The sequence below is a fragment of the Ambystoma mexicanum genome, chromosome 5q (genome assembly GCF_040938575.1).
Source record: "Ambystoma mexicanum isolate Mex_15411 chromosome 5q, UKY_AmexF1_1, whole genome shotgun sequence".
Taxonomy (NCBI): domain Eukaryota; kingdom Metazoa; phylum Chordata; class Amphibia; order Caudata; family Ambystomatidae; genus Ambystoma; species Ambystoma mexicanum.
In genome coordinates, this window is record NC_090933.1 from 1304401792 (window position 1) to 1304421867 (window position 20076).

A 20076-nucleotide genomic window follows, 5' to 3' on the forward strand; every position below is an offset into this window, starting at 1 on the left:
TGCACACAGTGTAGCAGTGGACTGATCCATAAGGTGTACCTGTAGCAGTCCGGGCTGCCAGACTTTGAAGCGGCTGCAGCCGATGGATAAGGCAAGATGGCTGGGCCAGATGGAGAGCATTGCAGTAGTCCAGTCTACTGGACACTAAGGAAGCAACAACCACTGGCCGGAGGAAAGGAGGCAAAAAGGGTAGTCTCTTCCGGAGCACCCTCAACAGAAAATTCCCAGTTTTGCACACTGCACTGACTTGCGGGGCCATGGATAAAGATGCCAAGAGGTAAACCCCAAATTCTTCACAACTGTCACTGGAATTGGAAGAACACCCTGTGAGGAAGGCCAAAAGTCAGGGGACCGGAAACAAGGTTGAGACGGGGTCCCATTACCAGGACCTCAGTATTGTCCCTGTTCAACTTCAACCAGTTGGCACTCATCCAGTCCCCTACAGCAACAGGCATTCTCGCAGTCGACCCGCCACACTTCCTCTGTCGAGTTCTAATCGGACCAGGATCTGGGTGTCATCGGCATAGGAGTAACACCTGAAACTGAGGAAACGGATGAGACCAATCAGTGGCTGAATGTAGATGTTCAATAAAAGCACGTTGCCTTGGGGTAACCCCACAAGACGGAGAATGAAGTAGAAAGAAATGTGGAAAGAGAGACTAATTGACCCCTGCCCGTCAAAAAGGTGGTGATCCAGGCAAGAACAGGTCCCAAGAGGCCGATGGAGGCTAGGAGGTCGAGAAGTAGGGGTGGTTGATGGTGTCAAAAGCTGCTGACAGATCGAGTAAAATCAGAGCCCCAATAAACCCCTCCACCACCCACCAGCCTAGCCAAATCATCCATCACAAAGACAAGAACACTCTCCGTGCCCCTCCCTGGGCGAAAGCCAGACTGGAAGGGATGAAGCACAGCAGAGTGCTCAAGAAAAGCAGATCGAAGCAGCGAAATAAGAGATTTGAGTAGCTTCATGAAAAAAGGTAACGGAGAAATAGGACGAAAATTCGAGAGGACAGTAGCGTCCAGTGACTGCTTTTTCAGTAGGGGGCTAACAATGGTCTGCTTCAGTTCCACAGGAATAGCTCCCGATCTGCATGAAAGATTGATTGCCTTAGTAACTATAGGGGCAATTTCAGGCATAAGATCCTTCAGGACAAATAATTGAAAATAGTTGTTCGGTGCAGCACATTTCAGACTAGAGGCAGCAGACAAAACAATCTCCTTAGTAAATATAGGAAAAACAGACCAATCCGAACTGAGATGCAAGGGAGACATTGATATGTGACCCCGAATCCACTAAAGAGAGCTCAATGTGCCGCCGGATATTTTCAATCTTAGAATGGAAAAAAGTGTCGAGAGCAACACATTGCGACTGTGAGGCAGACACCACAGGCAAAAGGCCTCTTTGAGAGGGGGGAAAGGGGTTGAGGGGGGGAGATAGGCGGGAGTGGGATGATTAGGGGCATGGGGTGACGCGGAGTGTGGTGAGGGAGCAAGGGCTAGAGGGTTTTGCAGGTGAGGTGGGAGTCGCCGAGCTGTGCAGAATTCAGGGGGTGCAAAGGTCTTAGAGGGTCTGTGCTGTCAGGTAGACTTTGGGATAGTGCAGGAGTGGTGTTTCTGGTGAGGGGGTGTGGGAATGAGGAGGGAGGGATGGATGGGATGCTTGTTGGCTGGCGAGGATGGTGCGAGGTAGCGCTCTGGATATGAGTGGGTGAATGGTAGCTCAGGGGTTGAAGGAGTCTTGGCAGGGGCGGGTAGGACTGAGGTTGGGGGGTGTGGGGGCAGATCTGGTTATGGAGTCCTTGTCAGACCCCACCAATGCCGCTGTCGTGGCAGGGGAGTTGTGGTGGGTGGCTAGTGTTGGGAGCGCCAGAGAGCTCCTTTGGCTTGCGAGTTGGAAATTTAGCGGGGAGCAGGAATGGGGGTAGGGGGTTGTTCTCAGTGGAAGCCCGGGCAGGTAAGAGAGGTGGGAACTGGGGGGGGCTGCGGTCTGTGGGAAATGAGTAGGGGGGTGGGAGTTATTTGGCCTGCCAGAGTGCTCCTCTGATCATAGAGTTAGAGAGGGGTATGGTGGTTTTGGAGAGGGCAAGGGGGGTTAGTATATGGTAGTTGAGGTCGGAGATGGTGGGGTGAGGTGGCACATGGGGGGGTACGGAGGACAAGAGCCGGGTGGGGTGCATTATTGTTGGACGGGGGCGGCGCTGGTGCAGAGGAGCCGGGGCGATGCATGGTCCTAGTTAACGTGGGCAAGTCAGCCATGGATTAGGGTAGAGTACACCTAGATAGCGGGAGAAAGGCCCATGGTTTACAGAAAGGCAGGGAGTAAATAAAACACACTTATATTTGAGACACCTAGATAACGGGGCCTCACAGAAAGGCAGGTAGTAATACAGCACCTAGATTAGAGTCCTTTAAGGTGGGAGAGAGGCCTGAATTTCATAATACGATCGGTTTTGAAATAATTTGTCTGTACCGGAGATTCCCTGTTGTAGTGATGGGTGAGAGTGGTTGGTGCACTTCAATCTGCTGGTAGTGTTGTATGGTGGCGAGAATGCTAAAAGAGGTTATCGGTACTAGTGTGATTGTGTGAAAAATTGGCCTACCTTATCTGTTGGTGCTGGTTGACAGCAGTCTGTTCTTCGTTTGACGTGTCTGGGTACTGCAGCTGGTTGGTGCTGCTTGTTCGAAAGTGAAACTATGCATTTGCAACCACCTTGTATAATGGGGTTGCAGCAGGGGTGTGATAGCTGTTAGAGGGAATGGTAGAGTTTGACACTGCACACTGGGATTCGGGTTGGGGCAACGCTGGTCCTTTCTCTTGAGTTCAGTGTGGAGAACGAGCTATGTGATGGGGCACTGTGGGTGAGTTTAGTTATACCTGTTGTTGAGCCGTTGGTGGTTAGTTGGTACTATAGGCTTTTTAGTGTTAGTGGGTGCTGGTTCCCTGGTGACACCTGCAGACACAGTATGGAGCTGCCCTTTGCTTTGGGCCCTTAGCCGCAGGGCTGCTACGGGCAGAGAGCTGCTCTAGGGCTACACTATTACTAATTTGATCCTATCAGCCAATCGGGGGAGGGGGCGGGACACAAGGTGGGGAAAGAACACCGAAGGGGAGGCAGGGGAAACGAGGCTCCGGAGCTCTTTACACAATAAAAATTCAACTAAATGAGGAAAATTGCAAAAGGGGTACAAGGGGTTCTTACCTTCACGTTGCCAGGAAGCAAAGTTGCATGTTCAGGTGGCTTGGAGAAGAACTAGGTGCCTGCTTGAGTCATATTCACGATAGCCAATCAGGGGAGGCAGCGGGAGAGAACACGGAAAGGGAGGCAGGGGAAACTAGGTGCTGGAGCGCCTTGCACAACAAAAATTCAACTAAATGAGTAAAATTGCAAGAGGGGTACAAGGGGTTCTTACCTTCACATTGCCATGAAGCAAAGGTAAGAAACTACTCCCTTCTTTCACTTGCCTTCTTGGCCGTGTTCTTTATATTTTAAGCAGTAGTTTGTTTGTGCCTACACCTCTTTGCGCCAAATTTCTGATGTAAATGAATAAAAGTACGTAGTCAAGTTTCTTCAAGTATATTTTCTTAATTTATTTGATATATGTTCTGCCCATATGGATGATCAAAATGCGAAGTCCTCTTGGGATCTGGTCCTTTGATGCATAGTTTTTCAGAGAGATTATTTCCCAATACTTATCAATTTCTTTGCGAGAGGCCCTCTCTAGTTTTACAAATTTATATCTGAGGTCCTCTTTTCGGAAAACTTGAAGTGAAAGCATGGGTGTTATTCCCTTTGGCAGAGAAAAGTTTGTTTGCTTCTTCTTCTCTATTCTCCATGTATTCTTCCATTTTTTGAATTTGTTTTCCCAAATTGGTCTGCGTGGTACTGTATCCCCTAGTAACAATCTACTGAGTGAGGAACTTCTTGAGTGGGGATCTCATAAGGTGTACTCTCGCGACCCGTATGTTAGTGCTATTAAAGTTGGCAATGGTTTTCTTATTTTATTATTTTATTCTTGTGTCGCATAGAGTCCCTCAGCTCCGTTTGTAAAGTAAGCAGTAGTTTGTTTGTGCCTACACCAGCAAACAAACTTTTCTCTGCCAAAGGGAATAACACCCATGCTTTCACTTCAAGTTTTCCGAAAAGAGAGGACCTCAGATATAAATTTGTAAAACTAGAGAGGGCCTCTCGCAAAGAAATTGATAAGTATTGGGAAATAATCTCTCTGAAAAACTATGTATCAAAGGACCAGATCCCAAGAGGACTTCGCATTTTGATCATCCATATGGGCAGAACATATATCAAATAAATTAAGAAAATATACTTGAAAAAACTTGACTACGTACTTTTATTCATTTACATCAGAAATTTGGCGCAAAGAGGTGTAGGCACAAACAAACTACTGCTTACTTTACAAACGGAGCTGAGGGACTCTATGTTTCCGTGTTGACCTACATCCTTGCGACACAAGAATAAAATAATAAAATAAGAAAACCATTGCCAACTTTAATAGCAGTAACATACGGGTCGCGAGAGTACACCTTATGAGATCCCCACTCAAGAAGTTCCTCACTCAGTAGATTCTTTATATTTTACTTTTGCCCTCTTGGCATGTTTTACATTTGCCACATTTCACATATTTCAGCTTCCTTTTATTTAACCTTCTTTCCTTTGATCTCCACTCGTAATATCTTTCAAACGTTCATCAAGACTCCATAACATTTCAGACTTTCGAATGTGCGACTTCCTCTCGCAGGACCGCTCTGCTAATCTGTATACTTTTTCCTTAACAATTGCTCTTTTCAGTCGTGTGTTATCGGCACATGCGCAACTTTCAACTTCCAAATCAGTCACTTTTGCTTTAACATCAACCAGACTTCTGTTGTGCTCGATAACTCACTGGTTGTGTTTAAATTAATCTCATCTTTTCCTCGCAGCCCAAAGCCGTTACCAACGCATCCTCTGCTCCTCCCCAACTCTGACGTTCACCCGGGAGGGTCGCTGGCTGTTTCCTGACACCATGAAGGTTTCTTTCTTCTGCTTGCTCGGCTCTATCTTTCGAACACTCACGGCTTCCCGAAAGCTTGGAAATCTTGCCTGGCTTTCTCTCGATTGAAGATCAATCCGTTGGCATTCCAACTCCCACAGCCTGGTTCACATTTGCCTCGGAAGAATTGTTCTTTCTCGTACCCAGCCTCGCTCAAAGTTTGTCTCTGCTTGCCACCTTTTATTTTCACAGAGACTTAAATGGCAGGTGTACATTATCAGTTACCTGCCTGACTCTGCCTGGCCTCATTACAGGGACAATGCAAGTCAGGCGAGGTAATCCTTGTGTCCTCATTCCTCATTTCCTTGGTGCAGTACATTTGTCAGGACAACGTGGGGAGGAATTATGGCAGTTGTAGTTTAATGATAAAATAAACGGGGATAGGAGTTAGATGGGTTGTGAAAAAAGGGGGATACCATGCCTCACCATTGAGTGCTTCTCCGCACTCCCTGAGGACCCCCAGCCCAGGTGATCCTTCCCTGCTTGGCCACCCACATGGTTGGGATCCAAAAGTGATGGCCTTCCCTGGCCACCTGAGTAAGGGATCCTGGGGGATTAGGTTGTGAAACACCCTCTGGCTTTTCACAATACTCAATAAATGTGGATCCTTTATTAAACAACTTCCATGTAGGTCTAGTTTCTTGGTTCTCCTTCAATTTAAGTGCATTCAGCTGAGCACAAAGTAATGGGTGTGAGGGCAGGAATTACCCCTGCCAACTGATATGCATAATCTGTAATATAGGTGAAATAGAGACATTAAAACCACTTTATATTAGTTTGTGAATAGTTAACTTAAATATAAATCTAACATTTGTGGGATTTGTAAAGCACGTGGACGAATTATACAAATACTGTTGGATCCAACTAATGTCAGGAGTAGAAGAATCTTTACATTTGGTAGTTTTAAGCTATTGGTTTTTTATAACAAATGTGTAACTGGAAACTATTTCAACATATAATGTTGTATTGACTGATTTTAAATATTAACTGAATTATGACCGTTTTTTAATTTTCATTACTCAATATTGATATTTTATATTTTAAGAGTTAGGTTATGTAACTTAAATAACACTACAATACAGAAATAAGGTAGAGGGAGTCTGGGCTATCATTCTTAAGGGAGGTAGTAATAGTACACAAGAATCCATAGGGCACATTATCCCTGCTATGTTAGTCTTAGGGTCTTGTCAGTGCTGCTAAAGTTGCATTGGTGAGTGAGGCTGAAAAAGACCTCACTAACTAAAAAGGATCACGCAATCAGAAAGCATATATGCTGGGGATCCCATTGAAAATTATGGGAAAGCATCAAAAAGAAAAGCTTTCCTAACAGTATACACTTTACACTCTGAGACACTCCTAGTCCAAATATACAAAGCACTTCCTGCTTTTAAGAATGTGAAGATGGCCCCTACGACTAAGATGCAGGTTCCCTACACCCCCCCACCACTCCCCTGTTGCGCATCCTCAGCTCATCACCTGCACAACAAATGAGCCCAAATGAGTTGGATGGATCCATAATCTGCTGCAATTTTCTTTAAATTGCTCTTAAATGTACACCAGGATTTCCCAGCCTCATGATGGTAAATAATCAAAGCATGTGAATCTATTCTTACTCCTACGTTCCGTCCCTTTCCTTCATACTTTGGGACATTCCGTCCAGTGGGAAGGGACCGGAGCACTTTTGTAAAAAAGCATCAAATTGAAAAATGTCCTTCTCTTTTTACGCGGGGTACTGCACGTGGCTGTAACCCTGCCCTCCTGAGCTCTGCCCCGTGCATGGACCTTCAGTCCTTTTCTCTGCGCGGTCGGGGCTGGACACACTTGCATCACTGGAAAGACATTTTTCGTCTTTCCGTTGTCCTTCTCTCCGGCTCCAGTTCTGCAGTCGCGTAGTCCTCAGTCTATGCCGGATCGTTTGGCATTGGTCTCTTGTTCCTCTTGCGAACGTCGCTTCGCTAGGGTGGATCCCCATTCTCTGTTTGGAGTGTCTGGGACCGGATCACCGTTGGGACTCGTGTTTCTACTGCGACTCCGTCGGTCCGGGCACTTCCAACATCGTCTTCGTCGGTGTGAGGAGGCCTTCCAGCACGTTCCTCCACCGCATTTTCAACTCTTCATCGAAAGAGACGCCAGGTAAGTTCCTTACTTTTTAGGGCACCCCGGCCGGGGGACTCCTTCCCGGGGTCCTCCAGGTCCGGGAGGGGCTTAAACAGCTCTGCTACCCGGGTTTCCCCTGAGGTGCCTCGCAGACCTAATAGGCTTACCAGGGGTTTTCTCTGAGGGTTCCCGTGAGGGGCCTGCCAACACCGGACTACGATCCGAGGTTCACCACTCGGGTGCTAATAGTCAGCCCAGTCTTGCTGAGGCTTTGGTTACCGGAGTTCGCTCCGAGGTCTCCTTGTCTGGAGCTTCCCATACAGACATCAGGGTGCGCCCTGAGGCCTCTGAGGCTTTTCTGTACCGAACCACGGTTCGAGGCCCCTCTCAGTGGAGCTGTACGTACGGGACACTGTTCCGAGGTTCCTCTCTTTGAGGCTAAGGTGTGTACTGACAGAACTGAGAGACCTGCTAGGGTCTTGTCTGTGAGGTGGATTCCTTAACATTCCCACTCTCACGGAGATACAGGTTCTGCCGAGGGGGGAAAAGGGAGAGGTCTCTGACCGCGACTCCTCTGTTACCGGCTTTGCCGAGGTTCCTCTCTTGGAGGCTAATTCAAGGGGCCCCTTCAGGATGTCCAGTAAACATCTGAGGCCCCACAGTACCGGCTCTGTCGAAGATACTTGTGTCAAGGCTAAAGTTTCGATCAAGTCCCCTGACCATCCTGTGGAGATAGCCTCATCTACACATGTGACGCAGTTCTCTTCGGGTGGGGACAAAATGGCGGCCTTCCCTTGTGGTCTGTGGCGGCCATTTTGGATTCTTCCCTTACACCCACACTATAGACGACTGGTGCTGGCAACCTTCTTTTTGGTGAACAACCATTTGCGGGTGTAAATTCGTTCCACCCTTCTTATGGCTGGCGTGTTCGGATGCCACTACCGCATACGGTCTTGCTTCCTGGCAACCTTCCTTATTACGTTGGTGTGGGTATGCCCCTTAGGAGCAGCCTATGCCCATCCGAGTGTCTAAATCTTCGTTAGAGGATGCCTTTTCGGGAAGTTTCAGAGGCTTATGCACTCTGACCCCATGAGGGAGTACTTTAGGGGCCTTTTCTTGTAGCTCTGTCACCAGGGTTTCCCCTGACGTGCCTGAAGGGCCTAACAGGCGTACCAGAGATTCCTCTGAGGGTTCTGACAGAACTGCCAGTACCGGATATTGTTCTGAGGTTCACTATCACAGTGCTAAAGTTAAGCCCAGTTCGGCTGGGTGCTGGGATACCAGGGTTCACCCTGAGGAGCTTTCCCCGCTGACCAGTTTGAAACCAGAGGTTCTTCTTGTGGCTAAAGTCTGTAAAGAGTCCCGACTCGTGGCCCCCTTTATGGGAACTTTACGTACCAGGTTGAAACCTGAGGTTCCTCTTGTGGAGTCTTAAGTCTATATCGACAGATCTGAGAGGCCTTCTTAGAGGGTCTTGTCGGTGAGGTTTTGTCCTCAACCATTCCACGCTCAGGGTAGTTGTGGTTCGGTTCTGTCGAGGGGGGCAAAGAGGAGGGGATCACGGACCACATTCCCTCTGGTACCGGTTTGTTGGAGGCTAATTTTGAGACTGGTTCGAAAATGTCGACCAACATCCTAGACCACCCAATACTGGCTCTGCCCAGGATCCCTGTAAGGCTAAAGTGTTACTTAAGTCCCCTGACGCTCCTGAGGAGGCAGTTACCTCAGCTACGCATGTGACGCAGCTCTCTTCAGAGAGCGACAAAATGGTGACCCAATCTGCATGGCCTACGGCAGCCATTTTGGATACCTCCCTTACACCTACGTTCGCAACGTCTAGTGCTGGCAGCATTCCTTTCGGCAATAGTAACCCGTTCCGCCCTTCTTTTGACCGGCGTGCGTGGGCTCCGCTGCCTCATACTGCCTGCTTTTGCTCCACTGATCTATGTGGACCCGGCCGGTGGTGGACCCTTCTGGCAACCACCCTCCTTGTGTTCGGGGGGTGGGTCCCTTACGAGTGGTTTCTTCCTCTTCGACACATAAGCCCTCGGGAGTATGAGTTTTTGGGAAGTTTCAGATGCTCGTGCACTCTGACTCTGAGGACGTATTTTAAGCGTCTTTTCAGTTCTGCTCCAACCCGGCCCTGGCTGCTCTGATTCAGTTTTCTTTTTAAACCTGAGGCGGTAGGCATGGAGGACCAGTCGTCTGTTCCTGCCTCGTTGGGATGAGCCTTAAGCGGATGAGGACAGGGATGAGTAGCCCTGCTCGGTGAGAGCATTCCATGACTGGGAGGGACTTGAGTAGCTCTGTTACCAGGGTTTTCCCTGAGGTGCCTCAGGGGCCTAGTAGGTGCACCAGAGTGTTCTCTGAGGGTCCCTCAGCAGACCTGCCAAAACCGGACGTGGTTCTGAGGTTCACCATTTGGGTGCTAAGGTTCAGCTCACTTCGTCTCTGGCTCTGGATATCGGGGTTCGCCCTGAGGTCTCTGTTTCTGGTGCTTGTCACACCGAGCCACGGCTCGAGGGCCCTCTTGAGGGAGATGTATGTCCTGGGTTAAACCCCAAGGTTCCTCTAAATACAGTACCGACTGAGTTGAGGGATCCTCTAAGGGTCTTGTTGGTAGGGTACATTCCTCAACCGTCCCACGCTCTGGGTTATGGTGGTACCAAGTCTGTCGAGGGGGCAAAGAAGGTGATCAGCAAAAGGCCTTCCAGTACTGGCTCTGCCGAGGTTCCTCCATTGGAAGCTAACTCTGGGTCAGTTCCTAGGATGTCCGCTAAACATCCTAGATCTGCCAGCACCGGCTCGGCCGAGGATCCTTGTTTCAAGGCTAAGTGTTTCTTAAGTCCCCTGACTTCCCTGAGGGAACAGTTGCCTCACTTTCTCCTATGACTCAGTACTCAGGTGCTGACTAAATGGCGGCCCACCCTCCTTGGTCCACGGCAGCCATTTTGGATACCTCCCTTACACCAATTTTCATGACTGGTGCTGGGAGCGTTCCTTTTGGGGCTGAGCAGCTTTCCACGCTATGTGGACAGCAAACACCCGTTTGTCGGTCCTGGCAACAACTTCAGCTAAGGCCCCTTGTACACAGAGGTCAGGGTCCCAGACTCAGTCCTTCTCTGAGATCAGGGGGTTTCAGGGTCACCTTGGTAGCTCTGCCTTAAGCGGCAGGGGCAGGTAATCTCCCTGCCGACAAATCACCAAATTATATTTTTTGTCGGTCACACTACACTTTGGTGGGAGGACGAATCTCGTCTCATCTGGATGCGTGGCAAACCATCACCAAAGACTGTTGTCCATCGTTTAGGCGGGTTTCGCTTGCCTTTTCCTCCTACCCCACCCTTCAAACCTCTCTTCCAACAGATCGGGATGCCCTCCCCCAGAGCAAGGGTACAGAAACTTCTATACCTCAGAGAGATGGAACCTGTTCCGCTCATGGAGCAAGGGAGGGGCTTGTACGGCTGTCCTTTCACAGTGCTCAACCAAGCTGGCTTGCGCACCATCTTCGATATTTCCGACAGAAATTCAAGTTGATCACGCCTTGCCAAATAAAGTCCTCTCTTCGGAAGGGCGATTGGTTCAGTGTGGTTGTCTCCCAGGATGCGTAAATGCACATTTTGACTTGGAGCCCGCATATGAAATAGCTGCGGTTCTCTGTGGGAGCAGAGCACTTCAGATTTGGGTACTCTTTTTGGTCTCGGCTCAGCGAGACGCACCGGAAACTCCTCTGAGGTGCCCCGCAGCGGTCTCCCAATACCGGATCTTCTTCCAAGGTTCCCCATTTGGGGCGAAGGCTGGCCCCGGTTCTGCTACGGCTTTGGATACCGGGGTTTGCCCTGAGGCTTCTCCATCTGGAGCCAACTGTACCGAGTCTTGGCTCGAGGCCCCTCTCGAGGTGGCTATAAGACCAGGGTTAAACCTGAGGTTCCCCTGCTTGGTGCTAAATCGGTCACTAACAGAATTGAGTCCCTCATCGAGGGTCCCGGCTGTAAGGTATTTCCATGCGCACGCGGCCGTGGTAATGCCAGTTCTGTTGAGGGGCGAAAGAAGGCGGTCATGCACCCCTGACCTTCCAGTACCAGCTCTGCCGAGGATCCTCCACTAAAGGCTAATTCGAGAGAAGCCCCTGACGTGTCGAGTAAACACCCTAGTTCTGCCAGTGCCTATGCCGAGGTTCCTTGTTTCAAGGCTAGGGTGGCACGCAGGGCCCCTGACTCCCCTGGGGAGACTATTGCTCCACTTGCTCCTGTGACGCAGTTTGCCCCAGGTGTGTGATAATGGTGGCCTGAGCTCCCCGGGCCACGGTGGCCATTTTGAATGCCTCCCCTAAAGCAAAGTTTTACATCAACAAGCAGGGCGACACTCATCTCCTTGTGGATCTTGCCATACAAATTTGGGCTGGGCCATACAGTCAGGCTCCACACATCCCAGGTCACCTCAATGCGACCGCAGATTAATTCAGTCGGTTTCGGTTACGAGTGCGAGATGAACAGCAATATCATCTCCAACCTTTTCCAGCAATGGGGCACGCCAGAGGTGGTCCTCTTTGCAGTTTATGGGTCAACATGAAAGATTATGCTTTCCCCTCATGGCCTCCTATCCATTGTTGCTCTGTAAGCGCATCAAACCGTTGCCAAAGCAGCTACGTGGGCTTGCCCGTCGGCTTTTGGTAAGCATTACTGCTTAGACCTGAGCTCCAGTGCCGATGCTCAATTCGGTCAGACTGTTCTTGAGAACCTTTTTCAGTAAGGGAATTCATCCACCCGTTTCCTGTGAGGAGTGCTTGGTAATCTCCCAAAAGTATGGAGGAAAGGGGTGGGACGTGGGTGTATAACCATGTTACTCACTGTAGTGACCATCTTACTACTACTCTATTTACATGCTACTACTCCTCTATCCACATGCTACTACTCCTACTCTATCCACATGCTGCTACTACTACTACTACTACTCCTACTTTATCCACACACTCCTCCTCCTACTCTATCCACACACTCCTCCTCCTACTCTATCCACACACTACTACTACCACTCTATCCACAAACTAATAGTACTCTTACAAGTACTACTACTACATCCACATGTTGTCCCTCAGTCACAATGTCTCACTTCCTACCCTCTAAATTTCCCACACTTCACGCACACCCAAACAAAAGTACCACTCTCTCCCACTATGTGAGACACTCTAGGCCCGTCGTTTCCTGACTAGCGGTGGCATTCTGCAGGACACTGTCTCTCGTGAGTTTATTTTACTGGAGCACTCTGCTTGGACTTGTTGTTTTGATGGGAACATAGTGGCTTGCTTTTTTCAGGCTGCTGTTCATTAAGTTCTGCATTTTATCCGCTCATCTTGGTCTTTCTGGGCACATGCTGGCTGTTGTATTACAGCTGCTGATGCTGTAGATCCTAGAAAACAAACGGCCAGAATGAAGCTTTGCAGGCAATGGGTGGTACTGTGGTCCTGGAACTTGGCAGGGGGGGTGGATATGGCCCTCCAAACTCCATACCCCGCCTCTGGAACAGGACTGGCTCTGGCATCAACTCTGGTAGACCTTCCACATCCTGTCGCTGGGGGGTCCTTACTCCCCCTACCTAATGGAAACAGTTCAGGCCCACTCTTCAAAAAAAAAAAAAAAGGTTTTTAATAGTAAAACCAAATACCGACGACCTGATCTCGGTTATACAGCTTACCAACAAAACTGATTTATACTTAGTTATGCTAAGATGTGTACCTCCAGCTCCTTTTTCATTCTGCCTTTCCTGCGTTGTCTTTCTAAGGCTTTTCATCAGCTTTCTTTTCTGTATTTTAGGATGAGTCCTGGAGTTCCTATAAAGGAAGAGCCCCTCAGTCCGAGCCCCCAGATAGAGGAAGTCTGTCAAATGGACCCCACGCCTGTCGAGTCAGCGCTATCTCCCTCTACCTTCATAGACTCCATTCTAGAGGAGAACGAGTCCAGCATCACCACCAACACTACGCAGTCACCAGAAAAGTGCCTCAGTGTCGCCTGCCTTGACAAGTACGTTTTTCTGTGCAGAGCTTTCCTTTGTCTGGCCTATTTATAAATCCACACTTTGAAGGCAGAAGTGGTAACCTGCGGGAAGTACAATATTAAGATGGATTTCTTTGTACAGGTTGTTGGATTCCTCGTCCCAGTGTTTATAACTCAGGAAGTATCACTTGTCCATGGTATGATATGTCATTTATAACGCGCATATACACACGTGTTTCCAGACTCGACAAGACAAGGAAGGGTAGATGGAGGGAGGGCAAAACAAACGATCTTACTAGGCCTTGTCATTCAGATCGTGCAAGTGCGATGAAAGCATTTGTTAATTTGTTATTGTCTCCTAACAGATTGGCTCTAGGTGACATCTGCTGAGCGGAGACTTATTTTTGTCAATATTTTTATACCTGCCATTAGCCCTTCACTTGGGCGTGGTAAGGAATGTGCTGATAGCCTAGTTTGATTTCTGTATGTATGCACATCGTGGAATATCAGTTCAGCTAACACGAAAGAAAACACGGCGCTGTGCGTTTTAGACATTCACAGTTCCTAACACAAAGATGTAAATCCACTATCTGTGATAGACACAGTACATATGTAGGTGAAGGGGTGGCAAGTAAAGAGCGTTCTAGGTACAGTAGAATAATGCATTCAAATAGTCCTGTTCAGGACTGTTAGGGAGAATTATATGTTTAGGCTGAATTTCCTAACCTAGTGAGTCCCCCAGCAGCTTTGCTGGATTTTTTGGGGTTTATTTTTTTTCTCCTGCCAAGAGTGAGACTCTTTTACCATCATTCTTGGACATGATTTGAGTGTGTTCCTTTGACTCGAGATGTGTTTAATGGGCTATGGGGTCTTTTACTTCATAGGGCTTCATGTGTTTTTGTGATGGCTTCATGTGTTTTTGTGATGTTACACAGCCCCCTGGGACTGACTACTGTCTCCCAGGGCATGTAAAGTCACCATTGACGTTACTAGTCTTGAATTCTGAGCAGAACCGGTACAAACCATCATATTGTGGACGCACTGGTCGGGGCAATTCGATTGCCCTGGGGTCTGTTAGTCGAGGGGGCACGTCTCAGTCCCCCCGATCGAGTTTTGGCTGGTGGCAGTGGATACTAATTTTTATATTCAACCGCGAATATTTCTCTATGGGATTTTCCCATTGTTCGAGGCTACTATCTTTATTTAATTACGATAGCCTCGAACATACCGCCGGTTTATTTATTTATTATTAATTCTCCGGTTGGTATTTTTTGCCAAAACTTGGTTCCAAAATGGCGTTTGTGTTCGCTTCTGTGACTCCAACCCAAGTCGAGCCCTTTGTTCCATTTTTTGGCGGGCTTCTCCACAGAAGCCTCCAAAAGTGGTGCCACTCTGTCTGGGTACCACAGATGGTGTGGGAGGGGGTTTAGGCACCCTGGACTGAGTGGCCTCGGCAACTCAAGTCGCACTCTTGTGTGATTGGCCCAAGTGGTGAGCCGCCCGGCTCACCACTTAGCATGTTTGAGTGGCAGCTTGGCTGAATGAATGGGGGTTTTCTGCATAAAAGCAGGGCTTTGGGGACTGGAACTTCAGAAGTCACCACAGGACCTAAAGAATCCGAGGAGGGAGAAGCCGAGCCGACCTTCAATGATGAACCCACCGGTTGAGCCCTGCTGAACCGCCTCACCACTTTTCCCGACGACAGAGGAGATCTCGAGTCCGGAGAATCTTCTTCCTTTGACTGGCGGGGATAACCAGTTTGCCCGTCTTTTCGCCTTCCTGGGCCATCTCGTGGCCGTCTTGCCCGTGCCAAGCACCCCGGCAACCGGAATACCACGGTTTACCACTACCGCGAAGAAAAGGTTAGTACCTTGTAACCGGGAATCTCCGCGGTTGGTTTCTTCCCTGGCAGTGCAACGACCTTCATCTTTCCTCCACGTCGAGACCTCCTCTTCCTCTGGACGAAACACTGACTTGCAACCGATGCCGGGAACAACTGCCCCCGCTGGAGCGTTCTTCCCATTTTCAGGTACTGTGTCCCATCTGGCTTCCCTTGCGACAGATCGTTCGGGGTCACAGTAAATCCTCGACTTTCTAACCTGGGTTAGCCTGGGGCCTGTTAACTAACTTTTCCTGACTTGATCTCAATCTTTTGCGAACTATCTATGAAGACTCTTTGGGCTAACCCCACTGTGTGATCCTGGACACATTTTGCTTGCTCTCTCTAAGACTGGGCCTGGCATTTGAACCTCCTTGCTCTCCAGTATACTTTGCCTAACCTGCTTCACTGTGGTTCTTTGAAAAGTATTGTGTGCTTTCATAACTTTGCCTTTTCCCTCCCTTTTTCCATAACTTATTAGAGTGCCATCTTATGTTAAGCGCTCACCTCTGTCTGAAAATAAGTGGTGTTTCTCATTCAGACTTGTCTAATAAGTAATCAGGGTTGTATATATATAATAGTGACTGTGTGTTGAAATTACTTACCTCTTTGTGTGCTAGTGTAAATTACAAGTGTCTTTTAATAAATAATTATATACTTTTACACCAAATCTCTGGTCAGTGTTTGCTTGTGCTACTGTATCTCTGTACCTATTGTGTATACTCTATATACTGCCTAACTCATCTTGAGAGAAGTCTGACTGCTCAGCCGCAGCTACCAGGTAAATCTGGGTGGTACAGACTGCTACCAATTGGTTTTACTGCCAACCACCTGTAGTCCTAAATCTTTTGCAGTGGTCCCTAAGGGAACTGCACAGGTTTCTGGCTAACGATTCCCCAGAAAAATGGGAGGCCTTCCGGGCTTCGATGCTGAAAATATTCGAGAAAGCGGCCCAGACCCCTTCGAAGTTGCCGCATGGTGATCATGCCTCTACTCACTCTAAAAGTGACAGAGGAAAATCAAGATCCAAACATGCAAGGGTTGAAAAGAGTAGACAGTCTTCAAGGGAAATTTCCCTGACGCCTCGCACTAAATCTAAGCCTCCGGTGCATAAATCAGGGCTAACGGAATCGGCATCGAAGTTGAAACCAAAACTCAACTCGACAGTCGACCACCATAGCGTTGAGACCGATGACAAAAATGATGTCGACACCATTAGCTGCATTGGAGCCTCCTTCGACAGCATCAAAGCCACCTTCGACACTGTTGAAACCACTGTCTACCCTAACGACGCCTTCAACGCCTTTATCAAAGCCTTCTTTGATACCAAGATCCAAGTCGACGCCATTAGCCATAGCTAGGAAAATTCCACCTTCTTTGCCTGAAAAAACTTTCCACCCACATCCAAGACAGGAATATTTTAGATCCATGTCTTCTATATATGAAGAACATTCCTCTGAAGAGGATGTCACTCCAGCTGGAGTTAGAATGTGGAGCCAGGGAAGTTCTTGAACTATTGAACCCACAGTCTAAAATAACAGACCTTTATGACCGTCTCCAAAATGCAAGTGGCTTAGACACTTCACCTGAAGTGGATTTTGAAAGGCCAGATCCGACAGATCATGCTGATACCAGTTATAGAAATCTTATGGGAAGGGTCATTGATTTTATGGGTTGGAAAGCAGCTTCCCCGGATTTTGATCAGGATGACATGACTGACATCATTAGTGAGGGACCTTTAAAAGATCCTGTTCTCCCATTCCACAAGGCACTACAAAAAAGAGTAATGGCAAATTGGAATACTCCAGATTCGATTGCAGCAGTAAAGGGGAACTGCTACCAAAATATAGACCAGCCTTGTCCGATCCAGAATATTTATCCAAACATCCATCTCTTGAAAGTCTATTGGTGCAAGCTGCAACCTCCACTTTGGCAATCAGCCTACCCATCAATACCATCAGACAGGGACGGTAAAAAGTTTATGCTCGGGCCCGGGAAGCTTTCATTTCGGGCTGCATGGCCCTAAAATCGAATGTCACTCGCACATTAGCAAGATTAACCTATACCCTGTGGGACTGCATGTCATCAGTGGCTGAACGCATCCCGCAAGGTGAAGAACGGGATGGTTTCCTGGCTATAGTGAAGGATGGTAAAGAGGTTATGGAGGAATGCCTTCAGTCAGGATTGGACACTGCGGATAGTATAAGCCGGTCCATGGCATCTAGCACAGTCTTGCACAAATTTGCATGGCTAAGGAAATCTGGCTTTGCACCTGATGTGCAGTCTAGACGGCTTCAGGTTGTTTGGCAGCAAGGTGGTCGAGGACTTGGAGAAGCTGTAGACCTCGAAAGCGGCAGCGAAATCACTCAGAGCTGTTATAAGACGACCTCATCAACTCTCTTACGCAGGCTCATCTTCCTGGAAGAGTCGCTATTTTCACTTCTATTCCTCTTTTGGAAAAGGGAGAGGGCAGGCCAGTCAGAGAGGCCAACAGAGAAACCACTTTTGTGGTGGAAAAGGGAGAGGTGCTAGATCAGCCACAGCAGTGGATACTACCTCCTCAGCCACTGCTGCAGCCGCTGCAAAGCCACTTTGAGGTCTTAACCCACAAAACCCTGGTGGGAGGCAGAATCACTCGGTATCTGGAAGAATGTCAGGGCATTACGTCAGATACCTGGGCACTAGAGATAGTGACCCATGGTTACGGTCTTACTTTTCTTCAAAGACCTCAAGATCATCCACCGGGAGCCAACTCTGTAAAGACTCCAGATCTGCCCCTTGTGCAGGTGATTTTAACCCTGCTAGAGAAAGGTGCAATAGAACATGTACCTGTAGCTGAGAGGAACAAGGGCTGACACTCCCCCTATTTTCTCATCCCCAAAAAGGACAGAGGATTGAGACTCCTCTTGGACTTAAGAAGCTTGAACAAGTTTCTCAGAAAGGACAAGTTTAAGATGGTGACCCTTTCTCAGATCCTTCAGGCTCTTAAACTTCAGGACTGGCTGGTTTCATTGGTCCTTCAGGATGCTTACTTTCATGTGCCAATCCATCTCAAGCACAGAAAGTACCTGAGGTTCGCAATTGGTGTTTCTCATTATCAGTTTCGGGTTCTAGCATTTGGGCTAACCTCCGCCTGGGGGTTTTCACCAAAATGATGGCGGTGGTGGCAGCGACTATCGGAAGAAGCGGGATTCACATCTACCCTTATCTGGATGATTGGCTTATCAGGGCGAGTTCATCCGAACGAGCCCAGGAACATCTGGCCTTGACCTGCCACTTCTTGCAGAGTCTGGGCTTCTCCCTCAATTACAAGAAGTCGCAAATGATTCCAAGCCAAAAACTCCAATTCATCGGAGCAATCCTGGACACTTCCTCAGGGAAAGCCTCGCCTCCCGAGGAGAGCTCACCACATTCTGCAGATAGTAATGAAATTTCACAATGCCCAACATCTACCAGCATTCGACTTTCTAAGGTTGCTAGTCCTCATGGCATCCTGCATTTTTCTGGTGCCAGAGGCCAGATTGAGGATGAGAACTCTTCAGTGGGCTCTCAGGACTCAATGGTCCCAGTTTTCAGGGGAGATGTCAGACCTTCTACAAATCCCGACCAAAGTGGCTCAAGATCTCCTATGGTGGGCTTGCAAGGAGAATATCCTCAAGGGGGAACCTTTTTGGCAACCATGGCCAGAGATAACGGTAGTGACGGACGCCTCACTCACGGAGTGGGGAGCCCACACCAACGATCTGACAATCAGCGGTCGTTGGTCTCCATCGGAGTCCAAACTCCACATCAACCTTTTGGAGCTGAGAGCAATTAGACTAGTGCTGGAGGCTTTTCTGCCCTGAGTACAAGGAAAAAATGTCCTGATAATGACAGACAACACAGTGGCTAAACACGGCGGCAGACGCTCTGAGCAGGCAGAGCACAGTATCCCACGAATAGGAGCTAGCTCAGGAAGTTCTTCAAGAGATCTTCGCCCTTTGGGGAACCTCTCAAGGATCTGTACGCGACCGGTGCCAACCGGAAGTGCGAACTATATTGCTTCAGGGAATTTCCCCCAAGAGGAGCTCTAGGAGATGTGTTTGTGGTGGAATCGGAGTTTCCACTCATGTACGAGTTTCCTCCAGTCCCCTTCATCCCTTACTTGATCAGGAGGTTGAGAAAGTTCGGGAAACGCATGATCCTAATTGCCCTGGTTTGGCACAGAATGATGTGGTACCCAGACCTTCTGCACATGTCCATCTGCCCTCCAATATGTCTTCCAATAAGAGAGGACCTTCTCTTGAGGGAGGAGGGTTGGGTTCTCCATCCAGAGGTCAAGACATTCAGTCTTCACGGATGTATTGTTACGAAGTTCGTTGGTCGTGTAGAGTATGAACAACCCCTCTGTCCCCAAGAAACACCCTGACCGATTTTGTTATATGGTCAGTGTGAATATTAAGGCCACAGGTGGAAGTCCGGAAAGCCAGGACGTGGGAACAGCCGGAAGAACCCCTTGAGCGCTGCAAAGCAAGATACAGTGGTTAAGCAATGAAACAGGGCCCGAATACCTTCATGTACATAAACCCCAAAGCTACCAGAATACCTGTGAGTACTTGGGTCAAGGCGTGGGTCTCCTAGCTTAGGCTGGAAACGTGCTGTAGGGTAGAACAGGCAACCACCTATTTGCAGGACCGAGGTCCTAGCCAATGAAGAGCTTAAGCAAGAGGAATCCGTGGAGCAGGCGTGAGTCGGTAACAGGCAAATCCAAAAGTACTTGAAGGGTTAAGCAAGAGGAGTCCGTGGAGCAGGCGTGAGTCGGTAACAGGCAAATCCAAAAGTACTTGAAGGGTTAAGCAAGAGGAGTCCGTGGAGCAGGCGTGAGTCGGTAACAGGCAAATCCAAAAGTACTTGAAGGGTTAAGCAAGAGGAGTCCGTGGAGCAAGCCGAGGTCAGAATCAGAGCTGGTCCTTGAACAAAGAGAGAAGTCACGTGATCCGAAACTAAACAGCTGTGAAGCAACGCCTTCGGTTCACCGACTCCTTTTATCCTCGGAAGGGACGCACGTATAGTCACGTGTGA

General features: G+C 48.5%; 1 protein-coding gene across 3 annotated transcripts in view; it reads left to right on the forward strand.

The window, feature by feature from the left end:
- HSF1 (heat shock transcription factor 1) overlaps positions 1–20076 on the forward strand; it is a 1218386-nt gene that overhangs the window by 821212 nt on the left and 377098 nt on the right. For all 3 annotated transcript variants that reach the window (XM_069621903.1, XM_069621901.1, XM_069621902.1), the window contains one exon: positions 12957–13163. In XM_069621903.1, coding sequence (XP_069478004.1) covers positions 12957–13163 — 207 coding nt within the window. The remainder of the gene's footprint in view (positions 1–12956; positions 13164–20076) is intronic.